The 17,357-nt window shown below is 52.1% G+C and overlaps 7 protein-coding genes across 7 annotated transcripts; 4 read left to right on the top strand and 3 right to left on the bottom strand.

The window, feature by feature from the left end:
- Positions 1 to 54: 54 nt before the first annotated feature.
- Positions 55 to 1,305, top strand: BO88DRAFT_378294 (phosphatidylinositol phosphate kinase family protein; the record flags this gene model as incomplete). The annotated part of the gene is made up of 2 exons (XM_025704438.1): positions 55 to 487; positions 547 to 1,305. The coding sequence occupies exons 1-2, from the start codon at positions 215 to 217 to the stop codon at positions 1,303 to 1,305; spliced, it is 1,032 nt and encodes a 343-aa protein (XP_025568529.1). The 5' UTR covers positions 55 to 214.
- Positions 1,306 to 1,574: 269 nt separating this feature from the next.
- BO88DRAFT_410074 (cytochrome b5 reductase family protein) lies at positions 1,575 to 2,687 on the bottom strand (the record flags this gene model as incomplete). Its single annotated transcript, XM_025707989.1, has 4 exons — positions 1,575 to 1,724; positions 1,783 to 2,402; positions 2,473 to 2,615; positions 2,683 to 2,687. 4 exons carry the CDS (start codon positions 2,685 to 2,687, stop codon positions 1,575 to 1,577), a joined length of 918 nt encoding a protein of 305 aa, XP_025568528.1.
- A 489-nt stretch (positions 2,688 to 3,176) lies between these two features.
- BO88DRAFT_400410 (GIG1 family protein) lies at positions 3,177 to 4,653 on the top strand. Its single transcript, XM_025705562.1, has 2 exons — positions 3,177 to 3,460; positions 3,783 to 4,653. Exons 1-2 carry the CDS (start codon positions 3,346 to 3,348, stop codon positions 4,391 to 4,393), a joined length of 726 nt encoding a protein of 241 aa, XP_025568527.1. The 5' UTR covers positions 3,177 to 3,345; the 3' UTR covers positions 4,394 to 4,653.
- Positions 4,532 to 8,781, bottom strand: BO88DRAFT_21025 (chromosome segregation protein SMC). The gene is made up of 5 exons (XM_025701923.1): positions 8,539 to 8,781; positions 8,313 to 8,472; positions 7,052 to 8,262; positions 5,088 to 6,985; positions 4,532 to 5,032 (listed from the first exon to the last, which is right to left on the bottom strand). The coding sequence occupies exons 1-5, from the start codon at positions 8,574 to 8,576 to the stop codon at positions 4,740 to 4,742; spliced, it is 3,600 nt and encodes a 1,199-aa protein (XP_025568526.1). The 5' UTR covers positions 8,577 to 8,781; the 3' UTR covers positions 4,532 to 4,739.
- Positions 8,782 to 8,948: 167 nt separating this feature from the next.
- Positions 8,949 to 10,974, top strand: BO88DRAFT_400409 (serine/threonine-protein kinase RIO1). Its single transcript, XM_025705561.1, has one exon. It carries the CDS (start codon positions 8,953 to 8,955, stop codon positions 10,654 to 10,656), a length of 1,704 nt encoding a protein of 567 aa, XP_025568525.1. The 5' UTR covers positions 8,949 to 8,952; the 3' UTR covers positions 10,657 to 10,974.
- Positions 10,975 to 11,722: 748 nt separating this feature from the next.
- BO88DRAFT_21017 (autophagy-related protein 17) lies at positions 11,723 to 13,986 on the bottom strand. The gene has a single exon (XM_025701921.1). It carries the CDS (start codon positions 13,586 to 13,588, stop codon positions 11,948 to 11,950), a length of 1,641 nt encoding a protein of 546 aa, XP_025568524.1. The 5' UTR covers positions 13,589 to 13,986; the 3' UTR covers positions 11,723 to 11,947.
- A 1,193-nt stretch (positions 13,987 to 15,179) lies between these two features.
- On the top strand, positions 15,180 to 17,313 carry BO88DRAFT_327388 (F-box/WD repeat-containing protein; the record flags this gene model as incomplete). The annotated part of the gene is made up of 2 exons (XM_025702508.1): positions 15,180 to 15,530; positions 15,610 to 17,313. 2 exons carry the CDS (start codon positions 15,180 to 15,182, stop codon positions 17,311 to 17,313), a joined length of 2,055 nt encoding a protein of 684 aa, XP_025568523.1.
- Between the last annotated feature and the right edge of the window lie 44 nt (positions 17,314 to 17,357).

Raw genomic sequence — 17,357 nt, 5'->3', positions numbered from 1 at the left:
TCTCCTCTTCCCTCTCAAATCCTCATGTATGTCATGTGAGCGGATATGAGACCACTCCCCTTCTCTGACGTCACGGTTCTCTGCAGCGCCAGCAACGCAACCTCGTGTCCCAAACCTGGCCATTCTTCTTTTTATTCCATATTAAGCCCCCAAACAGCCATGTGCCTCCGTCAACGATCTATTCTATTCTCTGTCTTCAGTATCCTCCGCGACCATGGGTAGTAGTCGTCGTCAAAAGGCCCTATCCAAGTCTATCCAACTCGCGCTATTCCGCGACCCAGCCACCTTTCGCAAGACCCTCATAGGGCGCATCCTAGCCTTCTTCAGCATATTCTACATCAAGCTTTTTCGATATGGGAGCCATCTGTTTCGAAAGCTGCGCAGCGAGACATGGGAGATCGACGAGAACGAGTACAAGGCGAGCTTCCGAGATGAGAAGAAGACTGTCCCATTGAAGCCAATGGGCGATCTTGGAATGTCAGGATCGGTATGAACACAATCAGAAGGCCACGTAAAAGTCTGGGTACTGATTGAATGCTTTGATAGACCTTCTTCCAGACCTCCAATGGCAAGTTTCTCGTCAAGAGCCTCCCCAGGCACTTTGAACATTCCTTCTTCCGTGAGGATCTGCTCGAGCCATACTACGAATATATGAGTGCCCATCGCGATTCCTTATTAGTCTGGATTACCGACTATGTATATGCACCATATCAGACGGTCGGGAGCCTGATAGGGTCCACGCCAGCCCATCACATCATCATGGATAATATTTTGTACGGGAAAACCGAAGACCCAAACGCCAATCAATGGGAGAAATACGATCTTAAGCCCATTGACTATTTCTATCCAGAGCGGGACTTGGTGCCCGAACCACTGGTCAGCGAAGATACACTGCGGAAGCTTGCTGATCAATTTGACGACAAGATCCGCCTGTCGCAAAAACAATACGAGTCCCTGAAGCAAGTCTTGGAAACGGACACGGACTTTCTCCGCTCGTCCAATGCAGTTGATTACTCTCTTTTCCTCGTACGGTTTCCGGCCTCCTCGCAGCCTGAGGTTGTTGGTAGGCATGCTCCGTGGCGCATCGGCGTAGAGTCTGCAGATGGCAAATGGAAGTATCGTGCCGTGTTGTTGGATTTCTTCTGGGCAAAACACAAATTGCACGCCCAAGCCATGACAGGGGTCATTCAGACATTCAATGTCATTGGTCGCCAGGGGCCCATGACAATTACGACGACGGCCGACGAATACCAACAGAAGTTTCTGGCTATGGTGGATTCGATGGTGGAAGTACAGCAGTCCTGATAGACGTAATCATACAATACCTAAAGATGTTGTTTGACGCACGTGCGCTCTGCGATTAATATCAAGTGACATGTATGTTGTATCCGAAATGGAAATTCTTGGTCTTCTCGCATTGACTCATGACACCGTTTATCAAGCACCCAGATGACCAACGGTCGGCCCGTAGCGGGCTTTTCTATCGACAATCTATCAATTACCGGAATCTGTGAGGCAGAGACAGTCTATGTCATCTGCCTATTCGCTCAAAGAAGTCATCTCCCATTGCTGCCTTAGAAGCAGAAGATCTGGTCCTCGAGCTTGCTGACGGGGCGAGCCTTGGTGTAACCGAGAGACTCGGTAGCCTTCTTCATGGCGCTAACCATGGGAGGAGGACCGCAGAGCAGAATCTTGATGTCGCTAGCGGGGGCAGGAAGGCGCTCCTATAGGGTTTGGTTAGTGGGACGTGCCGGAAGACACTAAATTGGAGATTCAACAAACCTTGATCATGTCAGGGGTGACGAAACCAACACCACCGGTCCAGCCCTCAGGGGGGTTGTTGAGGACGTAGTAGATGCGGAAGCCGTCGTCCTCCTTGGCCAGCTGCTCGAGCTCTTCCTTCATGAGGATATCGTCGGGGTTCACGTTGGCGAAGATCAAGTCAACCTGGGTGGTGTCGTTTCCACCGTTACGGGGACGGTTGCGGATGATAGCCTTGATGATCTGGTACATGGGGGTGATGCCAGTACCACCGGCAATCATACCAATGTGACGGCACATGTTGGGAGTGTACACCATGGCGCCCTTGGGGCCACGGACCTTCATGGTCTGACCGACCTCCAGGGTGGTCAAGTACTTGGAGATGTTACCCTGGGGGTAGGCCTTGACGAGGAGATCGAAGTAGCCAGCCTCGTTGTCGGAGGAGATGGGGGTGTAGGAGCGGACAACCTCCTTACCGCCAATGGTGGCGGCAAGCGAGATGTGCTGACCGATGGGCAGACCCAGGATATCGGTAGGACGGGGCAAGGCGAAACGGTAGACAGTGACATTGTGGGAGATGTCGTTCTTCTCCTTCAGGGTGAAGTGCTGGAAATCACCGGGGTTGAGGACCTTTCTGGGCTCTAAAGAAATTGTTGAGACATGTCAGAAGACCGCAAGTAAAGTCATACGATTAGCGACTCCTGTACGTACTGTTGCTGAAGATCTTCCAGCCGACCAAGACCGCGGCCAGAGCGACGGCAAAGGGGGTCAATTCCTGCTTGAAGAAGAAAGTTCCGGCGACAAAGAGGGCCGAGGGGATGAAGGCCCCGGTGATGTTGTCGGGTGAGAAAGCACTGTTTTGCGACAAACGACTTTTGTTAGCCCCCCGTCAATCGCGGAGCGAGTAGCACGCGCACATACCTCATATTGGCAATTACTCCAGCAACCCCTAGGGAACTTGAAAACGAATAGAAAACAGAAAAGAAGAAAGGGGGAGGAATGAGAGGGGGAGAGGGAAGAGGAGGAGGAGGGAGAGGCAAGTAATGAGAGGGAGAGGATGTGAGGAGATGAGGAGAGAGTCGGGTTTTGTGACGGTAATTTTCGGTGTCGGTCACGGGAAGACAGTCCCGATCGGGCCACTGAATCGGCTTATCGATAAGTTTGTTGAGGCAAAATCAATTGATTATCGATGGAGATAATGATTAAAGTACAAGAGAAGGAATATGAACTCCTGTCATGAGTTGATTATAACAAAGATTACCAGAGAACAATTGACAAATATCATGGCAATATTAATTACACCTCCGACGTGCGGAGAGTCTCACCCAGTCAGCATGTGAACAAGCCAACTCATATAGTGCGCGGAATCAGTCCCGTTGGGGATTTGCTTTCCTGGGGTAACCATTCCCGTCTTCGTTCACAATTCCCTCGCTGTTCTTCCTTTTTCCTATCTAGACAAATAATTCCGTCCTTCTTAGCTAGCTCAACTGATCCTTCCGTGGAGCCCATCGACTGTCCGCTAGTCTAGTCAATCCTTCTTGCACACAGTCTCATAGACACATCTAAACCCGCCGACAAAAAGCCATGACTTCCGAGGAACCTCCGGCCTTCAACCTGACCGAGGTTGATCGTCAAGTCCTCGCGCAGACCGACGAGGAGTTTGTGCTTCATGACTGGGAGGATCTCAAGTCCATCATCGGTAGGTGATTTACACAATTCAAAATCTCCCTTGGATGGTTATACATACAGTAGAGTGAGAGGCAAAGAGATAGGAAGAGAGAACTACTAACTCCTACTATCCTACCCCTCACATGCTCACCTTCCTCCCCCGCGCCCTCCTACCATCCATCCATCCATCCATTCCTCGAATCCATCTCGATCATTCCATCCATCCATCAACCAAAACCCAATGGTTCCGCATTCCAGTCCCTGACTCTAAACTCTCTCTTCCCCTTTACCCCGCAACCCAACCCAACCCTCCCTACCTATTCCTCCTACTCCTAACTAACCCGATCCCCCAGCACGCAACGATCTCGGCATCCTAAAACGGAAACCCTCCGATCTAACCCGTTACCTATCCTGGTCGCATAAAACCAAGCAACAATACGGCTCTATCACAAACTACATCTGTCAGAAGCGTCTAGGCTGGACTGATACTATCCCCTCTTCCCCATCTTCATCATCCACTATCACCACCCCATCCACATCCACCCCAACTTCCACCACCACCACAAGCACAGAAACCACCACCTTCCCCTACAAAAACCCCATCCCGTTCGCAGAACCATCCGATTACAAGATCCTGCGTAATGACTGGCCCTACGGTCTCGCGCCGGGGATCTCGCATATTGTAGTGTGGTTGCGGACCCCTGTGGCCGTCAAGGAAGAGAACGGGGACGTGACGGATGAGTCGCGGGCGTTGATCGAGGCGTTTGTGCAAAGGACGTTTGTGGATGCGGTGGTGAGAGATGAAGGGGTGAGTGAGGCGGAGGCCAGGGATCGCGTGCTGTGGTTTAAGAACTGGGCGGCGTTGCAGAGTGTGAGGAGTTTGGAACATGTTCATGTTTTGGTGAGGGATGTGTCGGAGAGGTTGTTGGTTGAGTGGACCGGGGAGGAGGGGGTCAAGCGGTAATTCTTTTGCAGTTGATGTGAGGATTTGATATACAGGATGGGGGTAATTAAGACACAGATAGATGAGTGGAGGAGCGAAGACATCATTTACGAGATAGATCACGACAGACGCAATTGGACAAATCGCCAATAGAACTTGGAAAGAAGAACATAAGATTGGGAATCTCGAATCAATCGAAAAAGAAATCGACCGGACCTGTAGCGTACATAAAAAGAGGCAGCAGTATAAACTAAGAAAGACTAGATAAAAACAAATAAGAAGCCCATCAGATCATATACGCCTGCTACCCAACATCCCAGGTCATCATTAAAGCAGCACATCAGTCCGAACTACCACGGCGTTATTTTCACGACTTCTGCTCCTCCACGAACTTCAAGGCTTCCTCTCTCGACACAACGTCGATCGTACTAGCCTTCTGCCGGAAGCTGACACCGTAGCACTTCTCGGCCACGTGCAACATCTCGGGTCGGAAAGTGGTGCAGATGAATTGGCCGTTGGTCGAGTCGGAGATGGACTTGAGCATCTGAGCAACGGCAGTTCGGTACTGGGCGTCGAGGTTGGCGTCGATCTCGTCGAACAGGTAGAAGGGGGCGGGATCGCAGGCTTGGATGGCGAAGACTAGGGCGAGGGCGCAAAGACCTAGTGATGGGTTAGTAAGGGAGGATTGATCAATATATAAACGGTGAGCACTCACTCTTTTGTCCACCACTGAGCTGCTGGATACGCTGCTGTTCATCATGTTTGCTGTTGAAACTGACGCTGATGCCAACTCCGACATAGTTCTCGACGCTCTCGCGAGCCTCCTCGTCCTCGGAGTCGACTTCGTCGGGTTGCCGAAGAGCGCGGTCAGTCTTACGCTGGATGATCAGACGTCCACGGCCAGCGGGGACGAGCTTCTCGAAGACATTGGCAAACTCGCGGGAGACCTGCTTGAAGGTTCGTTCGATGGCCTCGTCCTTGCGCTGGTCGAGCACGTTGATGAGGTCGTCGATGGATTTCTCGGAAGCTTCGAGTTCTTCTCTTCGGCTTGTCAGCGCCTCTCGCTGCTTGGTGAAGTTGTTGTATTGCTCAAACGCCTTCTTGTTGACATGGGAGTACTTCTTGAGACTCTCATTGACCTTGTGAAGCTTCTTGACCACGGCGTTGGAATCCGTGTTCTTGTACTTGGTAAAAGCCTCGTCTGGGAGGACTCCCAGGTCACGGATATTAGAAGCGCACTCGGCGGCTTGCTTCGTCAAGGCAGCCTTCTTCTGCATGCTCTTCTCCATGCGTCGCTGGTGCTTCTCGATGGACTTGGCCAGTTCTTCCAGCTCTCGCCGTGTCTCCGCATTCCTCTGTTGCAGGTCGCCCACGCGAGCGTTGGCCTGATCGATGGACTCGTCAACCTGCTGGAGACGCTGACCGAGTTTCTCCAGGGCCTTGTGAAGGCGCTTCATTTCGCGCTGTGTCTCCTTCAGGTTGCCTTGGCTGTCGTCGTCTGCCAAGTCCATGTCCTGGCCGACAAGCTGGTCAAGGCGCGGGTTCAGGTTCTCGCGCAATTCGACCTCGAGGATGGATTTTCTTCCCTCGAGCTCACTGCGCTGACTGGAAAGCTCCTGGTACTGTCGCCGGAGATCTTGAGCTGTGTTGTTGAGCTCCTCTAAGCGCGCCTCTTCTTCATTGCTGAGCGCTTTCTGGAAAGGCGACGACAGCTCCGCCTCGAACGCGCCAACTTGGTCAGTCACCGCTGCCAGATTGCCTTCGATGTTGCGAAGCGCCCGTCGCTTCGCATCAAGGTTGTCATTCTTCTTCTGCAGAAGGTCGCGCTTGGCCCGTAGCTCTTGTCGCATAGGACCACTGCTGTTTTGCACCTGGTGTCTCTGTTGTTCCAGCTTCTGCAGCTCGCCGACCGATCTTGTGATGAGCTGGTCCAGCTGCTCGAGCTCCTTTCGAATCTCAGAACCACGGTTCCTCTTGGTCTCATACTCATCCCTCCACTTGGTCAGGTTCTTCACTGCATCGAGGCGGGACTGTCGTGAATCGTGGAAACCACCGGTAAGGGCACCTCTCTTATCCGAACGGTCTCCCTCGGGAGTGATCGCATTGACACCGTGACTGCGGGCATATTGAGAGGCGACTTGAAGGTTCGGGCAGATGATGGTCTTTCCAAACACGTGAACAAATGCCTTCTCATATTTGGAGTCGTACTGAAGCTTCTCGATCATAGGAATTGTGTCACTTGCCCTGGGCATGTTGATGGGTCTGGATCGTAGTCTGTTCAAGGGCATGAATGTAACTCTGCCAGCCTTCTCCTGCTGGAGGATTTCGAGCACTTTTGTGGCGGTTTCATCCGTGTCGACGACATAGTGGAACAGACTCTGGCCCGCTGTGACCTCGACAGAGGTCCGGTACCTATCACTAACTTCGAACAGCTCCGCTAGCGTGCCATACACTCCCTCGAGGTTGTACTGGCGCTTGATTCTCCGGACAGCAGCAATGCCACGGCTCGTATTGTGGTCCATCATCTGGGACAGATTGCGCTCGGCACGCTCCACTTCGTGGGAGGCATTCGACAAGATCGAATCCAGCTTGGCTTCTTCTCTCCACAACTCCCTAGCATATCGTCAGCTAGTCAAGTTCATGGCCTAGTGAACGGTTACAGCAGCACGGAATACATACTTTCTCTGATCCATCAGCCGGTCTCTCTCATCCTTCGCAGATTGAACTTGCTGCTCGACAGAGTGGATCGTGTCGCCTCTACCATCAATCTGCTTGCGCAAGCGCTCGCTCTCCGGCTCTAGAAGTGCTATGTCATTTTCGAGTTCCTTGATATCCTCCTGGGTCTGTGCCAAAACACCCTGGACAGAAGTGATAGAAGCGTAGTTATCCTTGATCGCTGCTTGCAGCCACTTGTCGCGCTCACTCTTGTTACGGAAGCGAGAATTACGACCTTGCTTGGCATATAGTCGCTGACGGGCGGTCTCTGCCTCGGTAAGCTGCGTCTTGACAGTATCCTCCTGATCCTTGGCGGCGTTGAACTGGGGCATCAATTGCTGCAGCTCTTGCTCACGTTCCTGGATGGCACTCTGAACGGCCTTCAGGTCTTCGTCGCGACGTAGCTTCGAGGCTTGAGCGGCGACTTGATTGTCCGATTGTGATTTTGCCTGCAGTTCCACTTGTGCAAGGGCCTTGGAGGCCTCACGACGCTCATCCTCCAGCTGTGCCTTGTCCACTTTCAGGAACTCAATCTGCTGCTTGCACTCGGCAATTTCAGCATCGATCTGGGCCATTTCCTTCTCTCCTTGGATGAAGCGGTCACGGTTAAGATCCGTGTCCTCGACGCCGGTTTGACGCTGTTCTTCAAGACTGTCCAAGAAACTGGAGATTTCTTGCTGTTCGCGAGAGTAGATTGTGTATTCCAAGCATCTGCGCTCCTTGTCCTTATCCTGGTAGTTTCGCAACTCGTCCTTTTCTTCTTCCAGCTCCGCAAGACGCTCGTTGATGAAGTCCAGTAACTCGTCAATTTTGGATCGCTTGTTGTTCGTTTCGTGCATAATCTTCAATGACTCCGCGCGGCGCGCTTCATATACCTGAGTTCCCGCGACTTCCTTCAAGAGGTTGAGACGTTCGGAATCCTTCATGTTAGTCAGAGCCGTGACACGACCCTGAGGCACGATGTAGTAGGGGTTCGAACGGGAAAACCCGGCAGATTCGAGCAGGTTCATCACATCGGACTTCGTCGCATTCTTGCGGTCAAGCGTGTATTCATCCTTCTTCAGTCCGATGGTGCGGCGAAGGACCACTTCCGGTTTGCCAGTGGGAAACCGATCGTCAGAGTTGTCAAAGATGATTTCAACGTAAGCCGACATTACAGCGGACCCCGAACCTTCCTATCCTTTTGTAAGCCTCTCAGCATTGGTTCTTGCGACGGGATACGCACGTGAAGAAGGGCCTGGCGTTCCTCTCGGCCCAAGTGGGTGTAAGCATCGCTGAGGACGAAACGAATGGCCGCGAAGAAGTTACTCTTTCCGGAGCCATTGCGACCAACGATGACATTATGCTTCGGGGAGAATGGCTCGATGACCGTCTGGTCCTTGTAGCTGTAGAGCAATTGCAGTCAGCCGGAAGGCGCACTGGAGCATAATGGGTACACTCTTGCAACATACCTTTTAAAGCCTTGGATAATGATCTGTTTAACGTACATCTTGACGAAGCACGCGCGACACGAGGAATCGGGGCAATTACAACAACCCAGTCATCACGCGCCCGAGGCGAAAGATAGCAGAAGCCTAGGCCCTGACTAGACGGAGCAGGGCGGCGAGGTGAATGGATGCGCACGGAGGTTGCTGGGGTCGATGCTTGACATGCGACGAAGCTGACTTTGGGGAGAGCCACGCGTTATCGAGGCGATCAGCTCCGGATCTTTTGCACGCGTTTACTTCCATTTGGGAAGCCCGCGGGGTTCTGCCGGGCGGTGAGCCATATGACTGTCCCACACCCAAAAGGTACCCGTTTTTTTCAGATCAATTGCAAGACTTCGCTTCTACACACATCTGGTTTTCACCCCTTTACATTCAGTCATGGCTGCTCCGAATGCTGACGCGCAAGCGTCCGGCTTGGCTGATGGCCTGAACCCGGCGCATACCTATATCCCCAACCAGGGATATGTCAACCCAGACGGCTCCCTCCCCGCTATGGCGGGGCAAGACTCTGCGGCGCAACAAAATGAAGACGAAGAGGATGACTACTACGATGATATCTTCGAAGAAGAACTCGATGAAGAAGACTTCACCTCATCGAACCCCGCCGACCTAACGAAATCCTACAATCGCCAGCGCAAAACGAACGAGCTCTCTGCGGACCCCAACACTCCCAAGTGGACCTTACCGAAGACGAACACCCAGAAACCGTCTGTCAACACTCGCGCCTCCGTGGACGATCAAGTGAAGTCATTGACGAAGCATGCCGGCAAGATCAAGTTGGACGATATGCAGTCAGGCCTGGCGGCCCGTGGTGATCGGGGTGGTGACAGGGCAGACCGCGCTACCTCCGAGCAGGTGCTGGATCCCCGCACACGTATGATCCTGCTACAGATGATCAACCGAGAGATTGTCTCCGAGATTCACGGATGTCTGTCGACCGGTAAAGAAGCCAACGTCTACTACTCCATCTCGTACCCCGATAACGAAGAGACGCCCCTCCACCGCGCCATTAAGGTCTACAAGACGAGCATCCTGGTCTTCAAGGACAGAGACAAGTATGTCACTGGTGAATTCCGTTTCAGACAAGGATACAGCAAGAGCAACAACCGAGCAATGGTCAAGCTGTGGGCGGAGAAGGAAATGCGTAACCTGCGTCGTATCTACGCTGCCGGCATCCCCTGCCCCGAGCCCATCCACCTGCGCCTCCACGTCCTGGTCATGGGCTTCGTCGGAAGCTCCAAGGGTATTGCCGCTCCTAGACTCAAGGACGTTGAGTTCAACATCCCCGACCCCGATGCCAAGTGGCGCGAGATCTACATGGAGTTGCTCGGCTACATGCGCGTGATGTACCAAACCTGCCACCTGGTCCACGCCGATCTAAGTGAATACAACATGCTTTACCACAAGAACAAGCTCCACATCATCGATGTCAGTCAGAGTGTCGAACACGACCACCCCCGCAGTTTGGAGTTCCTGCGTATGGATATCAAGAACATCAGCGACTTCTTCCGTCGCAAGAACGTCGAGGTCCTCACCGAACGGGCTGTCTTCGAATTCGTCATCTCCAGCGATGGCCCTACCACCGTCACACCCGCAGAGCCAATGCTCGAAGCCATCGAGCACCTCTTCGCCACCCGCAATGACAACGCCGAAGGCGACACTGAAGTCGACGCCGCCGTCTTCCGTCAACAATACATCCCTCAAACCCTGGAACAGGTGTACGACTTTGAGCGCGACGCCGAGCAAGTCCGTGCCGGTAAGGGCGACGACCTCGTTTACCGGGATCTTCTCGCAGGCGAGAAGAAGAAGAAGGCAGAGGGCCACGATGAGGATGAAGAGGAAGAAGGTTCCGAAGCTGGCTCCGACGGTGGCGTATCTGTTGATGAGGGATCCGACTCGGAAGACGGAGAGAAAGATCCTTTCGCGAAGAAGGCGCCCCGCGGTAAGCGATTCGAAGATAAGGACGAGAAGCGCGACCACAAGCAAAAGGTCAAGGAGGAGAAGCGCGAGAAGCGCGCGAATAAGATGCCGAAGCATATGAAGAAACGTCTCGTTTCTTCGTCTTCTAGAAAGAAGAAATGAGGGATGAAGCTGATTTGAACGCTTATTTTTCTTTTCTGATATGCATGCTGGCATTTTTGGAGATAATTGGGCTACTATGGGAAAAACACAAAAGTCGATTTTATTTCTGTTTTCGTTTTGGAATGCACATGATCTCATGATGTTTTATGACCTTTCATTGGGTGGGTATTGGTTCGTTGGATGCATATATATCTTCCAGTTTATACTATGAGCATATAGATCTGCATATGGGGGTGTAGGAAATGCAAACTTGATACGTCGGATTGATTGCAGCACTGGTGTAATCGCCTCGTCGTCTCATATCTGAATACAGTTAAGTAGTATGTTCCATCAAGGTCTGGATAAGTCCGCTACTAGTGCTAAGTAGTTAGTGTCACTCCCTACAGTACGGGCCTTATCATAGTCACACTAAGGCCGCTAACTTTCGTGGTGGGGTAGTATATAATGGTAATAAATAGTTTATGAACAAGTTGAAACAACGAAAACTTGAGCTTGAAAGCTGAAAAGTCGTTACTAACAACTGTGCTTATTTGGTTATCATGGTGTGAAAACTATCGATATAAACGTGTAGTAATCAAGTTGGAGTGCCACTAATACTCGTGGTAGTAATGCTCATCATCGAGAAAAAAAATATATATCACGGAACTTTGATGAATAGTTCTATAACAACAACAACAACAGCAAAAACCTGTCGATACTATTGTGTTAACATATATATCCTTATAAAATACATAATAGTCATGACAAGTCAGCGATCACGTACAGTTGTAAAAACCCATCTATTACCATACTGCAACTGTACCGCAACGGGTGGGTGATGCTACCCTGTGGTTATCATTAAACGGCCACTCCAGATTACAAGTTGCTGAACAACAATCACTAAGTTGCTAAGTAAAATGCCCGTTTAGATCACAGCTTATATTCCATAGACTAGAAGAAAGAGTAACATAGTTCAATGTAAGATCTATATATTTGATCAGTTACATGATTGATTGGACGACCTATCAGAGCTCTCTTTGATCTTCATTCCAATCCATTGCCAACTGCCGAATGGAAATACACGGTAGCACTTACGTCCTGAGCGAGTCGCTATGATACGCTGGAGTATGTGTCTAACGTATAGTTGACCATCTTACTGGCAAGAGGCATGGCTGAAATCGGATAGGACAAAGCCTGAATGTGTGTTCATCATCTAGGTCATCTACTATGTTTCATGACTGCCAAGAAATAACCATTTGACAATCCCAAGTGGCAATCATGGGATTGACGAGCTCTCAGATCCCACAAAAGACTACATGGCTTGTCTATTCCTCGCCTTGAGGCGATGGAGAGCCTCTTCAACCAGTGATTTGGGGAGATGTGGAATAACTTCTCCCTCCTCTGTGCTTTCAGAGGGCGCTGGCTGGGGCTCATTTGCTTCAACAGCTGGCTGGTCTTGTGCATCCGGCTGTTCGGGAGAGACTCCCTTGAGGTTACCCCCAGATATGCGGCGGAATTCTATTCGCATCGGCTCGCGACCGATACCAGGCCAAATGTCGGATGGTAAATAGTCCCCTTGCTCGACTCGGAACGTTTCGCGGGCATTGACATCCTCTTCGTACAGCTGATCCAATTTGTGTTTCGTTTCTCGAAGCACCTTTTCCACACGCTGTCGTACGTGCCGTCGGCGTGCCACTTCCAGAATCAAGCCATCATAGGCTTCTAAAAACCCGTCGTAAAGGGTGTTGAGGTCGGACAGGTCTGCTAGCCCACCGTTGATACGATCATGTTCTTCACCCCATACACGAGTGAAGCTGTGTGCCTGAGCAATATAACCCGGTAGACGCGCAGTTGCAAGAGACGACAGATGTCGGAAGACGCCAGTAGTAGCATTGTAGATGGAGAGAAGAACATCACGTTGAGACAAGACGTTCTCAAGTATTGACTCCATGTCGCCAATGCGATCCTGAATTTCCATGACCACGTCTTCGGCCTCTGCTGCATCCTTGATCAAGACATTCACCATCTCCTGGTAGTCAGACTCGCTCAGAGGATCAAGTGGGGCGTTTAGATTGTCATGAATGCCTTGCTCAATGTTCGGTACTCCACGGCCACTGACGGTGACGGCAGCGGGCATATCCCCGGTAATGGATCGTGCGGCAGCTCCACCGCCTTCCGTATGTTTTACAGCAGTTACACAAAGATCGAAATGCTGAACTAAGGACTCTAGCAGATTGGCCATTTCCTGCGCATGCATCTCCAATGACTGTAACATGGGTGGCATTGATGACAATGACGGCAGGCTCGAATTAGATGCGGATGACGACGATGAGGACGAGGAAGCTAACTTGGTAGCTTCTCGGTAATTGCCCAGAGCTTGCTTGATGGACTGGAGTTCATCATCGAATGCGGAGTTGGAAGTATCCAGTTCCGCCTGCGCCTCATTGGTGCGATCAATTGAGCTCTTCAGAGCCGCACGAAGCTCCTCAACCCCACGTTCATCCACAAAGTCATGTAAGCTTCTGGGTTCTTCGCCGTCAGGACGAAATGAAGAGTGAACGATTGTATCCCGTAAGGAGTCAAGCGTCTTTCTCAATCGGGCATCAGCAGTGTCCAGGCTCTTCAAGACACTAGCGAACTCCGACCGGCCCCTGAGAGACACTTCTTCGACTTCAGAGCGGACACTGTAAAGAAGCCGCAGTTGATTGTTAAGCCCGCGTCGGAGAAAGCCAGTCCGTGCGGAAATCACGACACTCTCTTCCAGTGCAGAGCGAGCGGAAGTTACAATCTCATTGGCACGCCACACGTGATTGATGGATGACAGGGACCGTTTTGCTGCTACCAGGTGGGAAATGAGAGAATCCAACTGAGGCAATGCGTTGCCCTGGTCTCCAGCTGGCGAATCGGGGCCAGACGCATCGCTGCCGGCCGATAATGACCCTGATGCTGACATTTCGGAAAAGGGGTCGGCGTAATTGGCGCTGATTGGAAATTATAGCGAAAGGAGGAATGCTGGCGTGATAGCCTGACAGAATGGCCCAATAATGCCCGATAAAGCAGCAGAGTATAGTGGTTCAGGGCAGAGCCGTTCAACGGCCGGAAGGAGTAAGTTTCGGGGCAACGTTACAGTAGCTATGTCGTAAGAAGTCATAAATCTAGTGCACAATCACCTCATGGGGTTGTAACAATAATGGAATCAGAAAATTTTCAGGTCCTTGATTTCGTCAGTTCTCGGTTTCATGTGCGATCGACATGGCTCTGCTGGAAAAAGAAGGATCTGGCGGTGAGTTTGCAGATGACTGGTCAACAAGACCTAGTAAGGTAACACCTGTGTAAGTCTCCGTCGACCGTGCTTCCTGTCGTACCGCCTGCAGTAGCAAACAAGGAAGCCTGCAGAAGAAGCAGGATGGAAGGCAAGAGGGGGGGGTTGTCGTGCCCAGGACTGGTCTGAGGGCTGGTGGTTGATACCCAACGCTTCGTCAGTGAGAAGCGCGATATTGTACGAGCTATGGGAGTAATTCCAATCCAGAAAGTCGACGCTAGAATAGGACCCAAAAATACCTGAGCGGAGCAATTGCGCCTCGCAGCAGGGGTCAGAAAGACCAGAGGCCTGAGAATGCGGGATTGGAGAGGGAGGTGACGATAGAGGACGGGATGGATGGAGTTCAGGCAGGCGACCTTAGCGTCTCGGAGAGCCCATGGGAGTTCGGCTCGAGGACCAGCTCGACTGCAGCTCCCTCACTAGCAGACTAGCTAGTTAGCCGATCGTCTGGAGGATCTGAGTCAAAGTCGGGGATCCGCAATTGACCCCGGCGATGGCGACAGCGGCCAGATAGCAATAGTTCGGGGGAATGATCGCTGGAGAGAAGCACCAGCAGCAGCGGTACTGCTTAGTAGCGCTTAGTGAAAGGCGAGAGATGTTGCGACGGGAGGCGGCGATGGCGCCATCGCTCGCACGTGATTGGACCCAATCGAGACTGGCAGCACGAGTCCATCATCAGCCTTTGCGTGATCACGTCTTTTTTCCTTCGTTATTCTTCTGGAATTCTTCTGTTCAGCACTTATATTTATAGTCCTTCCCCAGGGTTGTCTGGTCACTTTTCTTGAGATTGGCTGGTCCAGATCAAGCTCCTATCGTTTCTTGTTATCGGTCTATCTACCTACTCTGTACTAACAGCCTTTAATCGCCCTGCACCACTTGCGACCGTCTCCCGCTTCCCGTCCACCCTTCTCCGTCCTCCGCCCCGGTCATTGGCAACTTACTCAACTTTACTCGAACAACCCCCCCTCTCCTCCTCAGGGTCCTCACCGGTCAACTACTTCATCACCACCTTCTTTCTCTTTATTTCTGCGCCAGAATCCGTCGCAGAAATAGTATATCTTGGAGCCATACAGCCTGGTGCTATCCACGACTGCGCTTCTAGCTCGCTGGTTACAGTAGCCGAGGCCACGCTAGCGGGCGAGTAGCGGCGCTGCGGTTCCAGTGGCACAACTTCGGACTGCCGTCGCGTGGGAGAATCCACCACAGTTCTTCATTCAGCAAGATGGAAAGCACACGGTCTCAGGAGGAGAACGCCATATCCTCGCCTCCGGCCTTCACGTCGATCTTCGGTGGTCACGCTGAGTCCGCGGAGGAGATCGATGCTGATGCCGACAATAGCCAGCTGAAGCCCCACAATCGCAACAACGTAACAGCAACTTCGGCCAAGCTCGTGGGCAAAAGTGTCGCCCCTTTCCTCGCAAAGCACGTTCCCGACCAATACGCCCCCCTCGGATCGCAAAATAGAGAACCTGCCGCCTTGAGCAGCGCAAACTCCCGCTATTGCTATCGACATCGACCAGACCGCAAGTGTCGCCGGCAGGCCGACGAACCGACAATGGACAAATTGCAACGGGTATGTCCTCTACCATTTTCGTCCGAAGGACACCGCAAAAAATATTTGCATCCATGATCGTGGACTAACGGGGGCCTAGGAATTGGAGTCGCTCCCTCAGAGTGATCAGCAGGGCATTGCGCATGTCTGGTCGCTCTTCTCAGCCGCCCCAGCCAAGCACCGAAAACTCATACTCCAGGGAATCATGGCTCAATGCTGCTTCCCTCAACTCTCGTTCATTTCCACCACCGTCCGTGACCTCATCCGAATCGACTTCATTGCCGCTCTTCCTCCGGAGATCTCTTTTAAAATACTGTGCTACCTGGACACCACTTCTCTTTGTAAAGCCGCACAGGTTTCGCGACGTTGGAGGGCGCTGGCCGACGACGATGTGGTCTGGCATCGCATGTGCGAGCAACATATTCATCGCAAGTGCAAGAAATGTGGCTGGGGACTTCCTCTTCTGGATCGGAAGAGGCTTCGTGAATCGAAGCGCGAGATTGAGCTTCGCGCCACGACCTGGGATGTCAACAGCCCGTCTCCGAAAGAGACTCCTGCGCTCATTGAGGGTTCTTCGCCTGTCGCCGACAGCAGCATTGGTACTAGTACTGGTAAACGAAAGCCTGAGCCAAGCGAGGAAGAGACTGCCGTCGTCAAACGCCACTGCCAGTCGCTCGCGATGCGCCCAGAAGGAAGCGAAGATTATTTCAAAACCCGGTACAGACCTTGGAAGGAAGTCTACAAGGATCGTTTCAAGGTGGGCACGAACTGGAAGTACGGACGCTGTTCGATCAGAATCTTCAAGGGCCACACAAATGGCGTGATGTGCTTGCAATTTGAGGACAACATCCTGGCAACCGGATCTTACGATGCGACGATCAAGATCTGGGATACCGAAATGGGCCAGGAAATTCGCACGCTTCGGGGACACGAATCGGGTATCCGATGCCTGCAGTTTGATGACACGAAGTTAATCAGCGGTAGTATGGATGGCAGCGTCAAAGTCTGGAACTGGCGCACCGGCGATTGCATTTCCACGTATACTGGTCATCGTGGCGGAGTAATCGGGCTGCACTTCGACGCTACCATCCTCGCATCCGCATCTGTTGATAAGACTGTGAAGATCTGGAATTTTGAGGACAAGTCAACTTGCCTCTTACGCGGACACACGGACTGGGTCAACGCGGTCCGGGTTGACACAGCCTCTCGCACGGTGTTCTCGGCGTCGGACGACTGCACGGTTCGGCTTTGGGATTTGGATACCAAGTCCTGCATCCGGACGTTCCATGGCCATGTGGGACAAGTTCAACAGGTTGTCCCTCTTCCCCGGGAATTCGAATTCGAAGAGCATGATGTGGAATGTGAGAACGACAACCTCAGCACTGTCTCCGGTGACACCGAGCCGGCATCTCTCCAGGCCACCCTTGGCCTCGAGTCGAATGCAGTTATCTCGCAGAATTCACCATTTGGCCCTTCTTTCGAGTCTGGTCGGACAGCACCGCCGCGCTACATTGTTACTAGCGCTTTGGACTCGACAATCCGTCTGTGGGAGACCAGCACCGGCCGGTGCCTGCGTACGTTCTTCGGCCATTTGGAGGGTGTCTGGGCTTTGGCAGCGGATACCCTGCGTATTGTTTCTGGGGCTGAGGACCGGATGATCAAGATCTGGGATCCGCGAACCGGAAAGTGCGAGCGTACGTTCACCGGCCACTCTGGCCCTGTCACCTGCATTGGTCTTGGTGACAGTCGATTTGCTACTGGAAGCGAGGATTGCGAAGTGCGCATGTACAGCTTCCAGAGCTGATCTTGGCTTTTTTTCTATATTTATGTTGTTTCTGCTGGCCTTCA

This window comes from Aspergillus vadensis (assembly GCF_003184925.1).
Source record: "Aspergillus vadensis CBS 113365 unplaced genomic scaffold BO88scaffold_1, whole genome shotgun sequence".
Lineage (NCBI taxonomy): Eukaryota > Fungi > Ascomycota > Eurotiomycetes > Eurotiales > Aspergillaceae > Aspergillus > Aspergillus vadensis.
The sequence above is the reverse complement of the archived record's forward strand: the minus strand, read 5'-3'. Positions and strand labels throughout refer to the sequence as shown.

Coding starts and splice junctions, on each gene's coding strand:
- BO88DRAFT_400410 (XM_025705562.1), top strand. CDS start 3,346: ATGACTTCCGAGGAACCTCCGGCCTTCAACCTGACCGAGGTTGATCGT. Junction 3,461..3,782: donor GGATCTCAAGTCCATCATCG/GTAGGTGATTTA, acceptor CCGATCCCCCAG/CACGCAACGATCTCGGCATC.
- BO88DRAFT_21025 (XM_025701923.1), bottom strand. CDS start 8,576: ATGTACGTTAAACAGATCATTATCCAAGGCTTTAAAAG. Junction 8,263..8,312: donor AACGCCAGGCCCTTCTTCAC/GTGCGTATCCCG, acceptor ACAAAAGGATAG/GAAGGTTCGGGGTCCGCTGT. Junction 6,986..7,051: donor CGGCTGATGGATCAGAGAAA/GTATGTATTCCG, acceptor ACGATATGCTAG/GGAGTTGTGGAGAGAAGAAG.
- BO88DRAFT_400409 (XM_025705561.1), top strand. CDS start 8,953: ATGGCTGCTCCGAATGCTGACGCGCAAGCGTCCGGCTTGGCTGATGGC.
- BO88DRAFT_21017 (XM_025701921.1), bottom strand. CDS start 13,588: ATGTCAGCATCAGGGTCATTATCGGCCGGCAGCGATGCGTCTGGCCCC.